Genomic DNA, 21622 nt, shown 5'->3' on the forward strand with positions numbered 1-21622 from the left:
TTTCCCAAGCTTGGACGAGGCTCCCGGTCCCCCCTCTGGAGCTAGACCTGGAGGTGGGCCTCGAAGGCGAGCCCCTGGTAGCCGGACCTGCAGCCATGGGGCTCAGCCGGGCACAGCTCGGAAGAGTAACATGGGTCCCCCCTCCCATGGACTCACCACCTGTGAGAGGGCCCATAGGGGTTGGCTGCGATGTGAGCTGGGCGGTTGCCAAAGGCGGGGACCTTGGCGATCTGATCCCCGGCTACAGAAACTAGTTCTAGGGACTTGGAATGTCACCTCTTTGGCAGGGAAGGAGCCCTAAGATATGCGTGAGGTCGAGAAGTTCCAAATAGATATAGTCGGACTCACCCCTATGCACCGCTTGGGCTCTGGCACCACTCCTCTTGAGAGGGGTTGGACTCTGATCCACTCTGGAGTTCCCCACGGTGAGAGACACCGAGCAGGTGTGGGTATACTTACTGCCCCCCAGCTTGGGGCCTGTACGTTGGGGTTTACCCCGGTGGATGAGAAGGTAGCCTCCCTCCACCTTCAGGTAGAAAGATGGGTCCTGACTGTTGTTTGTGCTTATGCACCAAACAGCAGTTCAGAGTACCCACCCTTTTTGGAGTTCTTAGAGGGAGTGCTGAAGAGCGCCCCCTCTGGGGACTCCATCATTCTTCTGGGGCATTTCAATGGCCACGTGAGTAATTACAGTGAGACCTGGAAGGGTGTAATTGGGAAGAACGCCCCCCCGATGAGAACTTGAGTGGTGTTCTGTTATTGGAATTCTGTGCTCATCATGGATTGTCCATAATGAACACCATGTTCAGGCATAAGGGAGTCTACATGTCCACCTGGCACCAGGACACCCTAGATCGCAGTTCGATGATCGACTTTGTGGTCGTGTCATCGGACTTGCGACCGCATGTCTTGGACACTCGGGTGAAGAGAGAGGTGGTGCTGTCAACTGATCACCACCTGGTGGTGAGTCGGCTCCAATGGTGGGGGAAGATGCCGGTCCGACATTGCAGGCCCAAACGTATCGTGAGGGTCTGCTGGGAACAGCTGACCGTTGGAGGAATTTCAACTCCCACTTCTGAAAGAACCTTGCTCACGTCCCAGAAGAGACAGGCGACATTGAGTCCAAGTGGAAGATATTCCGTGCCTCCATTGCTGAGGCGGCCGACTGGAGCTGTGGCCATAAGGTGGTCGGTGCGTGTCGTGGCGGCAACCTGCGAACACATTGGTGGACACCAACAGAGAGGGATGCTGTCAAGCTGAAGGAGTCCTATAAGGCATTTTTGGCATATGTGACTCCTGAGTCAACTGATAGCTACTGGCTGGACAAGCGGAATGCACATTCGGTGGTCACTGAGGCATTAACCCAGGCGTTGGAAGAGTGCGCTGAGGCCATCGAGAGCGACTTGAAGATGGCTTAGAGGAAATTCTGGTCCACGGTCCAGCGTCTCAGGAGGTGGAAGCAGTGCACCGTCAACATTATATATAGTGGGGATGGGGCAATGTTGACCTCAACTCAGGATGTTGTGTGTCAGTGGGGAGAATACTTCGAAGACCTCCTCAATTCCACCACCACATCTTCCCATGAGGAAGGTGAGTCTGGGTGGTCTGAGGCAGCCTCTTCTATCTCTGGGGTTGAGGTCACCAATCTGGTTAAAAAGCTCCTTGGTGGCAGGGTCCCGGTGGTGGATGAGATTTTCCTGACGTTCCTAAAGGCTCTGGATGTTGTGGGGCTGTCCTGGTTGACATGCCTCTGCAACATCGCGTGGACATCAGGGACAGTTCCTCTGGATTTGTAGACTGGGGTGGTGCTCCCCCTTTTTAAGAAGGATGACTGGAGGCTGTGTTCCAACTATGGAGGGATCACACTCCTCAGCCTCCCTGGTAAAGTCTATTAAGGGGTACTGGAGAGGAGGGATCTGTCAGGAAGTTGAATCTCGGATTCAGGAGGACCAATGTGGTTTTTTTCCTGGCTGTGGAACAGTGGAGCAGCTCTACACTCTCGGCAAGATCCTCAACGCTGCATTGGAGTTCACCTAACCAGTCTACATGTGTTTTGTGGACTTGGAGAAGGCCTTCGACTGTCTCCCTCGGGAGTCCTGTGGGTGGTTCTTTGGGAGTATTGTTTAGCAAACCCCCTGATACGAGCTGTTTGGTCCCTGTACGAGCGTTGTCAGTTTGGTTTTGCCAGAAATAAGTAAATTATAAAGGTGAGAGTTGGAGTCTGCCAAGGTTGCCCTTTTTCACCGATTTTGTTCATAATCTCAGAATCTTCAGAATCTCTCGGCTTAGCCGAGGTGTAGAGTGTGTCCAGTTTGGTGGCCTCAGCATCGCATCGCTGCTCCTTCCAGATGATGTGGTTCTGTTCGTTTCATCAAGCCATGATTTCCGACTCTAACTCGAGCGGTTATCAGTCAAGTGTAAAGCGGCTGGGATGATAATCAGCACCTCTAAATCTGAGACCATGGTCCTCAGTCGGGAAAGGGTGGTGTACCCTCTCCAGGGTGAGTCCTGCCCCAAGTGGAGGAGTTCAAGTATCTTGCGGTCTTTATCACGAGTGAGGGAAGAATGGAGTGGGAGATTGACTTTAGAACAATGGGCATGAGCAGTGGGTCATGACCAAAAGAACAAGATCCTGGATGCAAGCGCCCAAAATGAGTTTCCTTCGCAGGGTGTCTGGGCTCTCCCTCAGAGATAGGGTGGGAAGCTCGGTCATCCGGGAGGGCCTCAGTGTCGAGCTGCTGCTCCTCCACATTGAGAGGAGCCAGATGAGGTGGCTGGGCCATCTGATTCAGATGCCTCCTGGACCCCTCCCTGGTGACGTGTTCCGGGCATGTCCCACCGGAATGAGACCTCGGGGACGACCCAGGATATGCTGGAGAGACTGTCTCTCGGCTGCCTTGGGAACACCTCAGGATCCTTCCAGAAGCTTTGGAAGAAGTGGCTAAGGAAAGGGAAGTCTGGGTATCCCTGCTGAAGCTACTTCCCCTGCGACGGTAGAAAGCGGTAGAAAATAGATGGATTTTCTACCCTGTGTTCCTCTGCACCAGAAGCATCCAGACATGCTTTAATAAATAAAATTATCATTTAGAAACTGCATTTTGAATATACTTGGGTTGAGAGATATTAACATTGGCTTGATGACATCATGAAGGGGGCAAGTACGTTTTCACTGCAATGTATTCCAGCCTAAGTGTACCAAAGCAAGGTCCTTCATGGGGAAAGAAAAAGACTACATTAGCTGCCCATAAATTAATACTTTCCCCCTGATTGTTAAATTATGACTTAGCTGAAAGTAATCAGTTAGCGGAGAACTGAGGGAAATCTGACTGGCCACACAACCCCCTAATTACCACTGGATATGTTGAATTAAGGAATTCCCTAAATAGAACCTGGCTGACAAAGTGATGCAGACTCGAAGTTGTTAAAGAAAATATCGTGCCACAATCCGAAAAAAAAAATTAAAAAAAAAAGGAGAAATAATATCCAAAGGATTGTATGCCTCTAAGGTGAAGGTCAACTTAAAGTCGTGACCCAACCATAGGAATGGCACTCAGTGGGGGCTGTTCCATGGGAGCGTTCCAAGCCGAAACAAACTGCTGACCCTTCTCTCCCCCCCAAAAAAACAAAGAAAAGACTAATAACAAAAAAAGAGTTCATCTCACGTTTGGAAAGAAACGTTTTAAACAGTTTTGATATTCATTGCTGTGGACAGAACAAAACAAAAATTGAACCCTTTGGAAGGTTTGTGGCTCATTATGTCTGGCTTAAAATCTATAAATACACATGTGGACAAAATTGTTGATAATAAACCAATGAAATCAGCCAATGAAAATCACACTTTGCTTTGAATTGTGGTTCAACAGATTTGTTTTAAAAAATGAAACAGCTGCGGACAAAAATAATGATAGTCCTAGAAAAGATTGAAAATAACTAGATTTTAGTGCAGCGGCACAGTGGAGCAACTAGTTAGAGCATTGGCCTCACAGTTCTGAGGACCGGGGTTCAAATCCTGGCCCCGCCTGTGTGGAGTTTGCATGTTCTCCCCATGCCTGGGTGGGTTTTCTCCAGGCACTCCAGTTTTCTCCCTTAACCCCAAAAACATGCATTAATTGGAGACCCTAAATTGCCCCTAGGTGTGATTTTGAGTGTGACTGTTGTCTGTTTCTATGTGCCTGTGGTTGGCTGGCAACCAGTTCATGTTGTACCCCGCCTCTTGCCCGATGACAGCTCGGATAGGCTCCAGCACTCCAGTGACCCTTGTGAGGATCAACAGCTCAGAAAATGAATGGATGGATGGATGGATGGATGGATGGATGGATGATGGATGGATGGATGGATGGCCTTAGGGCCATCAAACAAGATGTGTCCTCCAAATATTATCACAGGTGTCTGCAAATCTGCAATTAGTCAGCCTATTTAAATGATGACAGGTAATCACTGGTGACACTGCGTTTAGCTAGCAAACCACTTCAGGCTGTACCCCGCCTCCTGGAAAGACCGCTGGAATTGGCGCCAATGCTCCTGCACTAAACATGGACCAGAGCAAGCTAAGGAGAGTGTTGTCTCAGGAGATAAGAAAGAAAATTAGAGACAAGCAGGTTGAAGACAAAAGCTCTTAAGACCATCTCCTAGTATCTTGATGTTGCTGTGACTACAGTTTCAGATATTATTCAAAAGTTTAACCTGAGAGAACCCAGGGGTCACAATTTTAAAAGAGGATTTGGATGTCTTAGATTCTCTAGGGTTAAGAGCCACGGGGCTGGAGCCAACCTCCCTGACTCCATTTGGCACAGGATGTCTTGAATCTGTTCAGGGTACAATGAAATCTCAAGACTATCAAGGCATTCTAAGGGAGAGAGGAATGTCATAGAAAGCTTTATCTCGATCACAGATCGTTTGTGGAAGGAACTGAAACATTCCATCTGGACAAAGCTTCCTTCAAAACTAAAACAACTGGAGTAGTTTGTGGGCCAAAATACAGTGGGGCAAAAGAAGTATTTAGTCAGCCACCAATTGTGCTGGAACTTAATCTTTAAGAGGCCCCTCTGTCCTCCACTCATTAACTTTATTCATGACTCCTATCCACAACCTCAAACCGTCACACTCACGCACACCGACGCAAAAGACCCATCACCATTTTTCAAACACCTGATTTCAGTTATTGCTGCCAAGGTTTGCAAAGCCAATTAGATTCAGGGACGCAATTACTTTTTTATACAGGGCCACATGGGCCTGAAATTTTTCCATTAATAAAATCATTTTGCCACTGCATTTTATATTCATGGGTTGTCTTTTAAGTATGGTAGATGTCCTTAAAAGTCTTAACTCAGCAAAAGAGATAATTGAAAAATATAAGTAAACACGTGCACTTGTAAATAAGGGTGGTGTGGCTCAGGTAGTGCCCTATGATTGGCTGGCAACCAGTTCAGGGTGTACCCCGTCTCCTGCCCGTTGACTGCTGGGATAGGCTCCAGCACTCCTTGTGACCCTGGAGGATAAGCATCTAAGAAAATGGATGGATGGATGGATGGATGGATGGATGAACAGATGGATGGAAGAGTCAGGTAATTAATTAATTATTTTTTGAGTATATTCCCCAAATAATTTGTGTGCCTTCTCTAAACTGTTGCCACATATTTGAAAGCAAACAATTCTCCAAAGTGACTGAGAAACTGAGAGTTAGGGGGGGACTAAGTGTGGAGCACAAAGGTTTTATTAATTGATTTATAAAGGTGTTGCCAAAAATGCATATCCATTTAGTATATCTGTAGTTCTCACAAATATATAGCACATCAGATTTCAGATCAGAATGTGTTTCCATTCACATTCTACATGAGCACGTAAAATATACGTGGCAACCTGTGTGCTTTTCTGCTTGCTTGTTTGAATTTCCTGTTCATAAATCATAATTCAAGATTTTTGTTCTTCTCCATTAGAACTATCTGCAGTTAGCCCTGGAAGATGTGGACTCAGGCTGCACAGCCAAAACATTAATCGTCAATTCATACACCACGGCAGAAGAGGTCTGCTTACTTTGTGCTAAAAAATTCAAGGTTTCAGAGCCTGATAATTACGCACTCTTTCTGGTCACCGAGGACACATGTCAGCAACTGGCCCCTGACACACACCCTCAACAAATCAAAGCTGAGCTTCACAGCCGACCCCGGGCTAAGTCCTTTCATTTTGTCTACAGGAAGGTGCCTCATTTAAATGTTTGCATACCTGCCTGTGTCTTTGATGATCAAGTGGAGGAATGAGGCAAGATTCCCAACTGCTGCACTTGAATCCAATCATTACTGAGATTCTAGAAGCCTTTTTCTGCTTAATGGAACTGGACTGATATGATGCCTTTTAATGGAGCTCCCAAGTGAGAGGTTGGACTCTGGAAAGTGTTTCTAGAATCATAGTGAACCCTTAAAATTTAACCCTGCCCCTCGCCCGTAGAGAGCTGGGATAGGATCCAGTACGCCTGTGACCTTTGTGATGATATGTGGTTCAGAAAATGGATGGATAGATACTGATAAAATTGCTCAAGGCATCATGTCAACAAAATTACTGTATGTTTAAGAAATAAAAATAGGTTGTATGAAGCGTTGATTTGAAGGAAATTTGTAGGTTTGAGATGCAGAAGAAAGATTTATTTTTTTTTTTATAGATCTTGGATATGCACACTGTCTAAAAGCAGAAATGACACGATAAGCATTTTATGAAATTAACTTTTGCATTCACTGCTGTAATCCCATTATGCCTTCAAAAGGAAATGTAAAAAAGTGTATTCTACTGCAAGCATTCAGATGTCACCAAGTGATGAGGTAGGTTAAATGAAAATGAGTTGAATGAACTATTGTAGCAATTAATGTTTCGCTCTTGGTTCTCTGCAATTACTGTTCAATTGCAATTTGCATCACTATGATCATGTTTTTTTTATATTGAAATGTTTTTTTATAGCACAATCATCTCTGAGTGGGAAATAAGTCTGATTAATATTTTCAGGGTGGCACGGTGCAATAGCTGTAAAGCGTTGGCACTTCAGGGTGTACTCCGCCTCCTGCCCCAAGAATTCTGGGACAGGCTCAAGCACACCGGTGACCCTAGTGAGGATAGGTGGTACAGAAAGTGAAGGGATGGATTTTCCCTAGTCGGCACAGGAGCGTCGCTGTCGAACATTGGCCTCACAGTTCTGAGGACCAGGTTTCGAATCCATGCCCCCCGTGTGGAGTTTGCATGTTTTCTCTGGGTAATCTGGTTTCCTCCCACGTCCCAAAAATATGCACTCATTGCAGACTTATAAATTGCCCCTAAGTGTAATTGTGTGTGAATTTGACTGTTTTCTGTCTCGATGTGCCCTGCGGTTGACTGGGAACCAGTTCAGGATGTAGTGTGCCTTCTGCCCGGTGATACCTGGGATTGGATCCAGCACTCCATAACCCTTGTGAGGTTAAGCAACTAAGAAAATGGATGGATGGATAATATTTTTGGACTAGACTTTTTTTTTTTTCTTTAAACCATTCGACTGCTAGGAGAATTGGAATGGAGGATCTTTTATGCCAAACCAGTTTTCTTGGGCAACAATGGAATTTTTTTTTTATGCTCCCGCAGTCGTTCTTTGTATTAAGATGTACTTGTATATTTATTACACATTCCAGTCCGAAAGAAGGTTTTAAAAGAGAGTGACAGAATACACAAAATCAAGAAATGACAGCACACCAGCAGTAAGAAAAACAAACAAAACAGAGGATTATGTGCATAATGCAATGTCTCATTAGATTCAAGTTTTATACAAGTCAGTGGTGTTAAAACTTCTGAGGGAAGAACAGGACAATGTCGGATAAAAACAGAGAGGGAAATGAGGGAAAGAGAATAGTGAAAGGGAAGTGGACTTGGGTGTGTAACTGGAGTGTGGTCGGAGTGGCTGTGTACATTCAAAACACCATTCGCAAGGTCACCAAAGTTATTTATAGCAATTGGGAAGTTGGCCTGTACCAAGCAAATAACGCTCAGCTGTCTGCTTCTGCAGACGCATGCAAGTGAATTGGCACCGTCTCACATTCGCAATAAATGTCACAGGTGTCCTGGAATTGCTGTGCCATGGGAATGGATGACCCCAACCCACTGCCGAGTATCGGGACCCATCTGAGGATGGCCCGGGTAACATGACACCACTCCAACCGAAGCAACCAAAAACTGGCCACCAGGAGGAGAACCCCTGACACCACCCCATATATGTTTTTACCCCCTTTATACCAAAGAGAATTCAAATACATTTCAAGCAATGAAGCACAATGGTCTCCATTATTAAGAAATGGAAGAAGTTGGGAACCATAAGGACTTTTTCGAAAGAATGTATTTGGTCACGGAGGTGACCTAAAATTTCAGAGCATGCTAGAGAGACCAATGCAAAAAAGTATTAACCACTCGTAAGCATCATAACAAACACAGCATGAGGATCCAGTTGTTCTAAAAGTGGTTTCAACAAGTGGTGAAATGTTGTATTGAGTAAATGGGGAAAATACTCCACATAGTATTTGATAGTTGATATTTTGAGCTGGAGACCACTTCTTGTCAAAACTGAATTGGGCTAGGTGTCACAACCCATCGGAACGAGAGTAGGACCCAAATGCAGGACTCGGACGATGCAAGGTAGTTCAGGGAGAAATGTTTATTATATGCCGAGGTCGGGGATCGAGCAGCCAGCAGCGGTAGTTGTGACGTCGGGCGAAGAGAGCAGGTGAGCGGGCAGGCAGGAGTCGGTACACAGGAGAACGATCAAGGCAGGCAGAAGTATCAAAGGAGTCAGGCTTACAAGGTTGGTCGGAGAACGGGCGAAGGTCGGTACACACAGGTTGTCAATCAGGAATACGAGAATGCTGGAATGGGACATGAAGCTCAATGAACTGGCGCCGGCCAGTCGTCATCGGGGTCATATAAATACATAGCATAATCAGGCTGCATGAGGCGCAGGTGTGCACCTCCCAATCAGAGCAACCGCGGACACCCGCACAGCCCGGGCTGGAGCGGCAGGATCATGACACTAGGTTCCAGCTCACCCATGACCCTGAACAGTATTAGCGGTAGAAAATAGATGTATAGGTTAAGGGTTATTCTTCACTAAGTTTTATAACCATGCAACTTTCTGTCTCATGTCTGTGTACAGTAGCCACAGTAGTTTGTTAATTCCTCTCATTGGTTCTGTTCTGCTTTTTGTTACTAACCATCCATTTCCTTTTTTTGATTTCTCATTTGAGTTAATTGCTCCTGTTTTGAGTATTTATTTACCTATATCCATTTTCTGTGAGGAATCCTTGTGCTGCTAGTTAGCGTAAAGTTTACTGTCATTCATGTAAAAATTTCCTTTACTCCCTGAGGGTACTTTACTCACCTTTTTTTAACACAATTTTGACCCATATTCACTTGCACCAACCACCAAACTCCCATATAATCGTAATTGAATACACAAGTAAGGGTTAAAGATGCACCTAAATTTACCATACTGTATATCCCATTCCAACCATTCTCTGAAAAGGCAGACGTTCTCCTCTGCGCACATTGAAACTATCTCAATCTACCCTCTACTAGTTTGTCTCCATACATTTCAGTCTGTGCCGTGCCTCTGATGAGCTTGTTCCAGATCCCGTCGATCCTTATCACTACCAAAAAGAATCTCAGAATCTTCAACTGTGCTACCACAAAGCTCGGGCTCCTATCTTCTGGTCATTGCTACAGTCCCCAGGCCATAAGAATAAATAGAGTTCAAACATGCATTAATTGGAGACTCTAAATTGTCTTAAGGAGTGATTGTGACTGTTGTTTGTCTCTCTGCCCTGCGATTAGCTGGCAACCAGTTCAGAGTGTACCCCGCCTCCTACCCGTTGACAATTGGGATGGCTCCAGCACTCACGCGACCCTTGTGAGGATTAGTGGCGAAGAAGATGGATGGATATATATATATATTTTTTTTTATAAATAATTACAGATCCTCTTCCAAGTTCCTGGTCACGGTTGAAGCAGTGGGGAGTTTAAAGCATAAATATACTTGTATAGTAGATATTGCAGTGCCTCACTGGCTCAGTAAGAGTGCCTCCCATTTTAGTCCAATCATGGCTGCCCTGTGAACCAGCACGACTATGTGTCTATCTTACTCATGCTCACATTTACGAGACTGATTCGTTCAAACTTCATTGTATTAATTGACAATATAGTTAACTACATAGCATACTAATACATAGAATGGTAAGTAATTCACATTCAACAGATTTCAGTAAAATGTACTGTCTATATGAACAGAAATAATTTTTACACGGCAGTCATATTCAAAAGCAACGTAGCTAATGTAGCATTGCTAATAATGTCGCTTTTTTGTAGACCATGATGTTCGCTTTCCATTTCATTCATCTTAAGCCCCGTCACTCGTCATGCACTCATCAGTGTGATGCCTTCACATGCTTTATTGTCCCATGTTGTGACTGCTGTCTGTTTTCCAGCTATTTTGTGCATCCTGGTTTTTCCGACCCATGATGTAACTCCGAGGTGTTTTTTGATAAAGATAAGTTGAGTCCAGCAGGACAAAAATATTTATTTTGCTTTCCTTTTCTTCTCTGTCTCTCAGTTCTGTATAACGTAGGTGAGCGATTGCTTTAACTTCAGTTAGGGGTAACAACTCATAAGACTTGTACCTTTTTCTCTCTATGCGAAGACGTGTTTTTCATTGTAATAAAAACCCCAAAAGACAAGATTGCTTCCTTACTTATTCTGTCATAAAAAAAAAAAACATCCTAAAAATGTTTCCGAAACACATGGGTTCAACATAACATATAACTGGATGCCTTTTCCTCCATAACTACAAGAGGTACACAAGACTCCAGAATGATAGATAAGACCAGTGCCAGAATGATAATGGATATTCTTGTGACAGTGAAAATAATTTTTTTTTTAAATTCTATTTTGTTTGAGTGTTTTTCTTTTTTGTGTAGTTTGGTTATATGATTTGTCATGGATGTTGTTGGTTTTATTTATTGGCTGACATTAAGCCAAAAAGTTTGTCAAAATGCTCCATCTGTAAGTGTTGTTGGAGTAGATAAAGATGAAAGTTACCTTCTGTCACTGGTCACCTTTGGAAATTATACAAATTGTCATGAGCCTGCTGGTCCCTGTCCTGGCTGTGCTTGTCCCCGACGTGGCATGCTACCGGCTCCAGTCCAACGACAGTTACTGCCACTCCGAGTCCAATTCTGTCCAAGCCCACTCCTCTGCCGTTTGCTGACACCCAGTGGACTGCGTGTTCGCCACTCCCTCGGCCTGAGCGATTCTCCAGAGACTCGGGCAATATTAAGCCCTTTTTTCCTCGGTGTGATCTCCACATTGAGTTGCAGTCCTCCGCCTTTCCCACTGACCACAACCAGATAGCCTTTGTGATCTCCCACCTGACAGGCAGGGCAGAAGCCTGGGCCACAGCCGGATGGAGCTGCAGTTCCAATACATGTTGCACCTGGGCCTCCTTTGTGGGAGCTACGACACCGGTATTTCAATACGTGCCCCCGAAATGTGAGGCAGCGGCTTTGTTAATCTCGGACTGGCAGGGGCAACACAGAGTCGCAGATTATGCAATTAAGTTCGGCATCCGAGTGGCAGAGAGCCGGTGGAACAAAGGTGGAATCCTCGATGGATTGGCCTTAATAAGACGTTACAAGCGAATCTGGGAGCAAGCTAGAAGAATGCTGCTACGAATCAGACACACCTACAAGGCCACGGTGGACCATAGGAGGAAGGCAACAGACTATAAAGTTGGACAGTACATCTGGCTGTCGATAAGAGGCCTCCCGCTACGGATGGAGTCCCGCAAGCTGGTACCTTTCTTTAAAGCTCCCGAGGTTGATGTGGGTCCACCCGACCTTTCATGTGAGCCTGCTAAAGCCAGCTCAGCCTTCCCCGTTGAACCCGCTTGCTGATTCCCCTCCTCCCGTATGGTTGATGGAGGCCCAGTCTAAAATGTGGGCCGGTTCCTGTCGCCCGCCATCGGAAGAGGATTCTAGTACCTGGTGGGTCTTGGAGGGCTATGGTCCTGAGAACAGATCTTGGATCCCATCCCGGTTCGTGGTCTTTCCCAACCTCATCAAATACTTTCATGCCTCCCACCCCGAGGCGCCCGTCATGGGCCTGCCGGTCTTTGTCCTGGCTGTGCCGGTCCCCGACGTGGCACGCACCGGCAGCAATCAGTGGGGGCGCACACCTGCCCCTTGTTCCAAGTAATCACGGCCTATACTAGGACTGCACGTACAGTCTGACCTCTGCCAGATTGTGGCCTCATGCCTCGTTCTCGCACTCTCCTGATTCCGTTCCTGCTCTCCCTTGTACCGACCCCTGCCTGCCTACTGACCTGCCTTTCATGCCTGCCGCCTTTATTACTGCTGCTTCCGTGGACTGCCCATTCTCGACACTGGACTGAATAAAGACGTTTCCCGAACTGTATGCGCGTCTCCTGAGTTGTGGATATGCGTCCAACCCCGTGTTCTGGTTGTGACACAATCAGCCACATTAAAACAAAAAACAATTTACAATAATAGGAACCTTCATTTGAAACAAGACGGCAAGTCGCAGCTGTTAAACAATAGATGCTTTGCACGCGACGTCATAAGTCAGATGACTTTTGTTTACGACATTTGTTTATACTGGATGGCAAAACTACAATACAACTCACATTTTTAGTGGTGTTTTTGCGAATATTGACTTGCTTATAAGAGTGCTACGGCCTTTTCATCAAGGTATTGCATTGTGTGGCTTATGGTTGTAAGAACAGACCGATAAATGGGTCTGGTATACACATTTATCGCTTCCCAGCCAATAAAGAAAGGTGTGAAGTGTGTCTTCTGCTCATATTTAGTCATGACTGTATAACTCATGTTTGAAGCATGCCAACTCATCAGTAATGTTTACTAGAGACCAGGACGTAGGAATGTGTCTGTTATTACCAGGTAGATTTGGTTTAGTCATTATGATGCAGATATTTTGTAATGCTCTTTATTTTCCTTTCATACTTTTGTGATGCGAATCCTTCTGATAGTATAAGAATGCTGCAAGTCCTCTGTATCTTTGCACTTGTGATCTGCTACATCCATTGTCTGTCACTCATTTGTGCCGACACAAAAAGGTTGTAAATCCCGTGACTGGCAGACAGACCAGTAGGTTGAAGCCAGTCCAAAACTTTCTGAACCGAGAGGTTGTCTCGTTCTTTTTGGAGAATCCTAGACACAAGAATTCCTCATTTGAAATCAAAGGCTAAACTGTGCACTATAAAAAGAAGAATAACCCAGATGAACAGAAGTTGAGAAGAATAACCCAGATGAACAGTGAAATGAGCAATTGTAATTTTATTTTAGGAGAGGTTGTTTCGTTCTTTCAAGAATCCTAGAAACCAGAATTCCTCAAATAAAATGAGATTTTAAGAGTACTTTTGAGAAAAAAAAAGTTCAAGTGCTTTTGCTAAATTAAGGTTCGAGTACTTTTGTTTGAGTTGTATCGAGTACTTTTGAGAAAATAAAGAGGTTCGAGCACTTTTGATAAAAGATGATCTAAAACCAAAATGAAGAGAGAGTTTGATCGGGAAAGTGAATGGTTCGATTTGCGGCAAATACCAAACCATTCTGAACAAGTGGTGCTAAGTGAACATATGAGGAATGTATGTTATGTGTTTTGTCATTTATTTGTGTAATATGAATTTAATGAGCATTTGTTTTCTTTTGTATATAGTTCTAATGGCATATGTGGCATATTGTGGCATCAAGGCATAAAAGCTTGCCTGAAAAAGAACGAGAATGAGAAAGAACAATTGAAAGAATGGATGAGGAAAAACTGTGAGAATGGATGGTTTCCTCCAATGTCTTCAACTGCGTGTTTTGTGGCATTAATGAAGAGAGTGTTGGTCTGGTACCATCAACACCCAAAGTGCCCTTCGCGCCGCCTCCTTACTTGTAGGTAAAACATCTTTCGGTGTTGTCTCCAAATAACACATGTGTACCGTGTAACTGCGGGTTGACTTGAAGTAGATGTAGACGATCAAACGTCTATCACTCGCTCACAACAAACATCAAACATGAATACGGTTGCGGTCACTCTGGCTGTTGGAGTGACCGCTGTCATTAGGGAATTAAAAGGAAAATTGGACAAAGTTGCAGATTTGAGAGCCGATCCATTCACACGTTTGAATCAGCTAGGAATGTATAAGGTGCAATTAAATAGACACCAAGAGGTTCCACAAAATCTTAGAGATCAATTTGAGAGAATCACCACTGAACATGAAGACAAAGTGAACGCTCAAGTGGAAGAACAGAAACATGCCCTCCGCGCTGAACAAGAAGCAGCCCGACAGAAGATAAGAACAGGAATTTGATGTCTACGTTGGTAGAGGCCCTTTGAGTGGAATTGTGGAAAATGGGTTGTACATTGATAAGTTACAGAACCAAGTAACAGAATTAAAGTGTCATTTTTCAGGTGCCCACCCTGACTCTTTTTTTGGCCGAAGGAATCTTACAGAGGTCTCGCTTCTCCTCCTCATCGACCTGTGACTCGTTCCCAAATCTTACAGGCTCTGGTAACTCTGCTATGTTTTACCTTTCTCTCCCACTGATGTGAGTGTGCTGATGCAGAAACTTCCACCTATGCAATCTGGTGGTATCAATTGGCTTCAAGCAGTGCAGAGAGCGGTTACAGGACAAATGTTAACAGCAGCTGATATCCGTGTCCTTACATGTCTGCTTTCACAGTTGAATATTCTGATGCGAAATTCAGTTTATTCTTCTCTCTACAATCAGCAGGCTCTTATGTGGGAAAATTATTTGACCTTTTCTACAGCGTTAGATGCTTTGTTTCCCCTCCCTGAGTGTGTCATTTCAGATGTTTGCTTCCAAAGCAGTTGAGGAGGCCACGGCTTTTGTTGACCGAGCCCTCATTATGATTATACTCTAAAAAGAGGACATGCCTAAAGGGCCTCCGCCTTGCATTCCCAAGTGTTCTGAGCAGCCATTTTGAAGGACGTTCCCAAGTCTGTGGCGCAGGCCATGGAGACCAATCTGGACCTTCCCGGTGCTAAGGTTGACCAGTGGTTGTCACATCTTATATCTCATTTGAGGAGACATGCTAAAGAGAAAGTCCAAGGTAGACAAACACAAAAGTACAGAAACACAACTTGCTATGTTGCAGTTGCAATATCTGAAAAATCAGGAAGAAGCCACTCCTGGTGTGAACTCATCTCCCTCTGTCGGTTCCGAGTACATGATGTATCAAGCAGGTTCATTCATAGCTCAAGGTGCCCCCCCTGGTTGCCGTGACGTGTGTGGTCATTGGGCCCGCGTTTGCAGATAGCGACCTCAAGCATCCGGATGGAGAGGCAGAGACCACAACCTGCACATGGCTACAATCGACGAGGTTACAACCAATCCCGAGAGAGAGGACATCTTACACAGCACCAGCAGCTACCACAGCAGCAAGAAGGATATCCCTCAGTGCCAAACCAACAGTATCTACCGCCCTCTGGTGGACAGTTTCAGCAATGATGGTGCCCTGAATTCACATGTTTAGGCCTGCAGGAGCCTTTGATGATCCTGACAGTAGGAGGATTCATTTTATCAATTACGGGCGACATAGGAGCTCGGCATTCTACTATCACTGCCCTGCCACCTGATACCTCTCTTGCAATTCAGCCCTGCAATTGACAACTCCAATGACTGTTCATTGTTTTTCACAGACTTTTTTGCATTCTTTTGTGTTTGCACCTAACTGTCCAGTCAATCTTTTGGGCAGAGATCTCCTCATCGCCACATGCCCTCTCATCAAATTCATGCCTGATGGACTTATCCTGGAATTTCCGGATGGTAACCCTTACTGCTGCTCTGCCTCCGGTGCCGCTTCCCAGTTTCCGCTTATTGAACAATTCCCTGTGGCATGCGCCACTGCTGACATCTATTGGGCAAGAGTGGATATTGACTCCAGTGGTTGACTCGAGGGTGAGCACTTTTGGACTCTCTGGTCACTTTGGGTCCATAACCTCAGACCTTATGATATGGTAACGGATTGTATACATTGCCTTCTATACTATGACAGATCAGGGAAGAGATCTATCAAGAGGCATTTCGGGACATTAATAACAACATATGGGAATTGAACATGGGTGATTTGTTTGCGGGCAATCCAGGTGTCGTCTTTTCGGTGTTCTTGACTCTTGAACAACTAAAATGGTTTAAAATGATATATGGTGGCGGATCCTCCGGATCCTTCTATGCCTCCTTGTCACCCACTTGTCTCCTTGATGTTTTCGCCTCAGCACACAGCGAAGGATCTTGGTCCGTTTGTCCTGGCATGCACACAGGCCACAGATTGCCAAAATTAATTCATTTTACTCTGAATTGCTCTATTCCTCATCACTTGATGCTTATTGGATTCAGTCTAACACATTTTTGCTAACTTCTGTTTTGGAGCACCACTTCTGGATGGACACCATACCCGTTGAAAAGACACTGGAAAGTTTCGCATGGTCCATGATCTGCGAGCAATTAATGCAGCTGTTCTAACTCCCACTTTGGCAGTCCCGAACCCTCACTCGACATTGTTCCAAATTACATCAGCCCACACTCCTTTCACTTGAATAGACTTGGCTAATGCTTTCTTTTGCATTCCTCTCCGTCCCTCAATGAGGCAATTTTTTGCTTTCACTCGGAATGGTGTTTGTTACTCCTAGAATCACCTGCCTCAAGGTTTTGTCTTTTCCCCAGAACTATTCAAGAACTGTCTTCTTCAGTTGCTGTCTCTGCTTGAATTGCCTCATGGAGATCTCCTGGTGCAGTATGTGGATGACCTCTTGCTGGCAGCTCCATCTGAAACTTCTTGTCTTGAAGCGACAAGGTCTTCACTCTCTTCTTTCCACTGCAGCAGCTCTTGCGATTCCTGATTATAGCTGTATGTTCTATCTTAATGTCTCTGTAAAGGTCAGCAGTTTTTCTGCTCCTTGTGGCATCCTTTTATGAGACAAATTGTTAAAGGTGAACTGCAGGACTGCAGCGTTGGCAGTAGGTATAACAGTATGCCTACAACATAACCACTGCAGGGAGTACACAATCCGGACCTGGACGCTCCTGGTCAGGTGATTTCAATGGATTTCACTGACATGATTAAAACAGTGTCAGGTTACTGGTATTTGCTAGTTATAGTAGATTCCTTTTCAGGATGGCCAGAAGCATATCCCTGCAAATCTGAAACACTGAGTGTAGTGGTAAAACATTTGGTTAATCATTACATTACAATGCACGGGTTCCCTCGGAAATTAGATCAGACAACAACATCTCCAGGCTGCAGAATAAACGCTAGGTTTGAAACATTATTTTGGTTCTGTGTATCATCCACAATCGCAAGGTCAGGTTGAGGGCATGAACAGGAACATTAAGGAAAAGATAGCTAAGGCTTTAGCTTCATCCACACACAATTGGTTGCAAGTTCTTCCATTGGCATTAATGAACATTCAAATGTCATTAAATTCTTCTAAAGGTTGGACTCAATTCAAGTGTCAGTTGGACTCCATTTGAGTGTCATACTAACAGACCGTTTCATGCACCCACAGGTCCACTGGTTGCGGGTGAAGTTGGAGGCCCAAGACAACTAACAATTCAATTTCTCCCATTTGACAGAAAGACTACTAGACGGTCCCCTCGATATGAACATTTGCGAATCTGTGTGGTTAAAAGGGGGACATGTGGTTCCACATCGTCTACACGGCCCGCCAGGTCTGCCTCAGGCTCAGCGATTCCTCCACCTGACGACAACTGGAAAACGGCGTCTCCAGTGTCGGCTGGCACCCTTTGATGACATCATTCTACAAGGGTTGATTTCACGGTACACGGGCAGAATAATCCCGGTGAATCTATGTGGGACCAGGTAGTCTAACCCCAAGGTCCTGAAGAAGCCGACTGCGCCCCGGCTCGACTCATTCCAGAGGAAAAGATGCCTCTGTCACCGACTGATTACTGCCGCCATTAAGAATGGATGAATTGCTCCCCCTTCAGGTCCAGTGCACCAGCCCCTCCCAGACGATGATGCTGCTGGTACATTTAATTTTGTTTATTTCCGGTGTCGGACTCTTTTGAGTCCAAAAGGGGGATTGAAGTGTGTCTTCTGCTCATATTTAGTCATGACTGTATAACTCATGTTTGAAGCATGCCAACTTATCAGTAATGTTTACTAAAGACCAGGACGTAGGAATGTGCCTGTTATTACCAGATAGATTTGGTTTAGTCATTATGATGCAGATATTTTGTGATGCTCTTTATTTTATGATGCGATTCTCTTGTGATGCTCTTTATTTTCCTTTCATACTTTTGTGATGCGGATCCTTCTGATAGGATAAGAATGCTGCAAGTCCTCTGTATCGTTGCACTTGTGATCTGCTACAGCCATTGTCTGTCACTCATTTGTGCCCGGAATATTCTGTGAGTAAAAACTTCGAAGAAACTTTTCATCGTCTCCAGCCTATATTTGGATAACCAACATTCTCACGACCCGAAATTAAACAAACACGCGGAGGAAAAAGCGTCCTCCAACAGGTCCGACAGATGGGTATCTGCCATGAAGAGGGACAACTGGGTGCCCACCATGTACTCTCGTCTGTGCAGTAAGCATTTCATTTCTGGTAGGTACATGTTCTGTACATATGTGTGTTAGTGGTGGTGGTGAGGGGACGGGTAGTCGTGGTCGGGGTAGCCGATTTCAATGTCACTGGCTCCAAATAGATCTATAGGAAACAAGTAGCTGCAATACTTATGATCAATGGTCAGTTAATTGCATTTAATAAAATGTTTTTTTCCTCGTTCTTCTATTTAGTTCAGGTGACAAGAGTGATGACCCTCTATCTCCTGACTTTGTTATAGGTGTTGTGTGCAACAGATAGACAATGGGACTGATACAGATGCTCCAGACAGATGTAAATTATGGCTAAACACTTCTTGATAAAATTGTTCGAGCTGTTGTGCGCTTATAAATGCCAGCAAGTCTGTTGTACCAATTAAGTAAATGGATGTAATTGCATTCGCTGACGTGCACCATCGCGCTCACAAATCTTCACAGTCGAGCACAAAATGATCACGCGCGTAAAATTTGTTACGAGTGGAAATACATAGATATTGAAAGACGTTGTATATTTTGTGTAGTCTTGACCAATTCAGTTGTGCTCTTGTCGAACATTCTCGCACAGATGAAAACTGATCCAGCTCAGTAAACCACAGCCTGCCCCCCCCTTTTTTTTTTCAACACAGAAGCACACGCTCTCCTGCTAGTTTATCTGACTCAGTCCCCCTCTGACTCTCAAGGGGTACACTCATAATTACAAACACCACCAGTGCTTCAATGGACCTTTCTGACCTGTCAGTCACTTGTACAATAACAGCCAATCAGATAGCCGGATTATTTGAACCCCTGCCTTGACACGCGCCTCTCGCCATATTGCCCCACAAGCAATGCTGGTTGTCAGTAGCGTGCGCTCGGAAAAGTTAATATTACGAAGAAAATGGCCTTCGGATGCGCTTGGGGAATGTGCAACTCTGATGAAAGATACCCTTCTAGGTTACAAAGGGCCTGGTTGATTCATTTTCCAAATCCTAAACCACAGTTGACGAAGTGTCTACGATGGATTAAAGCTTACAACTAAATGTGAACAATATCAATAAACACAAGGCTGTATATGTTCAAAGGTAAGTGAGGGAGAATTATCTTCTCTGTGTTTAATTGAATTATTATCAGTGCTTTATACATTACAGGAGAACAACTTTCACTTTGGTAGTGTATTACTGACCTACTGAATTAAATGTGTAATGTTTTATGCCGAAGATTCGGGTTAGTGATACATAAATGCGCAATGTCATGTAAGAGAAATGTCTATTTGCCTATTTGTATCACATCACACTTTTAAGACAGAGCACTGGGTTCGATTTCGAGCCAAGTAACATGAAGAGACCCACTCACTTATAAAGAATATAATGATATTCCTTGTGATCTTTCCAAGTAAAAAGTACTCGCCCTGCTTTACATGCACAGTACAATTCCACTATTGTATCCTGTTAGATTTCAATATGAAGTTTGTGAGGTGTCAACATTTTTTGCATCGATCGCCAACATTTCACTGTAACTCTGCCATTGCGTCCTGCTCCGTCCAAAATCTTAATTCCGTGTACATATCCTTGCTCGAAATAGTTGAGAGCTCTCTGTAGAACTCTCTTAGACAAGTCTGACGCATTTGGCAAAAAACATATTCCAATATTATCTGGAATACGCGATAGAGAATCAAATTCAAACATGTTCTGTTCAATCGCCATTTTGGAAGCTTGTGGGACAAACGTCTGGATAGTCTGCAGGTTATGTCCTGGTCTGGGATTTTGTTCAGTTCACACTTTTTGTAACATGGTGCTATGTAATCTTGTCAACTTCATACAGTAGTGTTTAAAAAAGTGGCAGTCCAATGTAACCAGATTAATCCATTCTTAAGGCTCTGCAATGGACCTTTCTGACCTGTCAATAACTCGTACAAATATAGCCAATCAGATTGCCGTATTGTGTTAACCCCTGGCTTGACAGGCCCCTGTCGCCATGTTGTCCCACAAGCAATGCTGGTTGTCAGTACCGTGCGCTTGGAAAAGTTAACGTTACGAAGAAAATGGTCCTCAGATGTGCTTGGGGAACGTGCAATTCTGATGAAAAGATATCCTACTAGGTTACAAGGGGCCTGGTTGAGTGATTTTCCAAATCCTAAAACACAATTTACGAAGCGTCTCCGATGAATTAAGGCTTGCAGAAGAGCGCACATACGACTAAATGTGAAGAATATCAACAAATACAAGGCTGTATGTTCCAAGGTAAGTGACGTAGAAGTATCTTCTCTGAGTTTGATTTAACTATTATCAGTGCTTTATACATTGCAGAGAACAACTTTCATTTTGCTAGTGTATCACTGACTTGCTGAATGAAGTGTGTAATGTTTTATGCCGAAGAGTCGGGTTAGTGATACGTAAATGCGCAATGTCATGCAACAGAAATATCTATTTGCCTATTTGCATCACATCACACTTTTAAGACAGAGCACTGGGTTTGATTATGAGACAAGTCAAATGAATACACCCACTCACTTACAAAGACTACAAGACAACTTGTGAGCTTTCCAAGCAAAAAGTGCTCATTCTGCTTCACATTCCACTATTTTATCCTGTTGAATTTCAATTTGAAGTTTGTGAGGTGTCAAACTTTTTTGCATCGATCGCCAACATTTCGCTGCAACTCTGACATTGCGTCCTGCTCCGTCAAAAATCTTAATTCCATGTATGCATCCTTGCGCGAAATACTTGAGACCTCGCTGAAGAACTCTCTTGGATGAGTCTGACGCATTTGGAAAAAAACATACGGCAAAATTATCTGGAATATGAGATAGAGAATCGACTTCAAACCTGTTCTTTTAAGTCACCATTTTGGAAGCTTGTGAGACATGGTAACTGTCGCAAAGGGGGTGGAGCTTAAAATTGGCAGTCGGAAAGGTCCATTGGGCAATTTGTTGAAAGGGGTGTGTTCAAAAAATTGCAGTCTGCCATTGACTTTACAAACT

At 44.4% G+C, this 21622-nt stretch overlaps 1 protein-coding gene across 7 annotated transcripts in view; it reads left to right on the top strand.

The window, feature by feature from the left end:
• LOC133505970 (ras and Rab interactor 2-like) overlaps window positions 1–10730 on the top strand; it is a 55395-nt gene extending 44665 nt beyond the window's left edge. For 5 of the 7 annotated variants that reach the window (XM_061829572.1, XM_061829573.1, XM_061829574.1 and 2 more), the window contains one exon: window positions 5937–10730. In XM_061829572.1, coding sequence (XP_061685556.1) covers window positions 5937–6257 — 321 coding nt within the window. In that variant the 3' untranslated portion in view covers window positions 6258–10730. The remainder of the gene's footprint in view (window positions 1–5936) is intronic. The other 2 variants (XM_061829577.1, XM_061829578.1) reach the window with 2 other exon arrangements.
• Window positions 10731–21622: the final 10892 nt, after the last annotated feature.

This window comes from Syngnathoides biaculeatus, chromosome 9 (assembly GCF_019802595.1).
Source record: "Syngnathoides biaculeatus isolate LvHL_M chromosome 9, ASM1980259v1, whole genome shotgun sequence".
Taxonomy (NCBI): domain Eukaryota; kingdom Metazoa; phylum Chordata; class Actinopteri; order Syngnathiformes; family Syngnathidae; genus Syngnathoides; species Syngnathoides biaculeatus.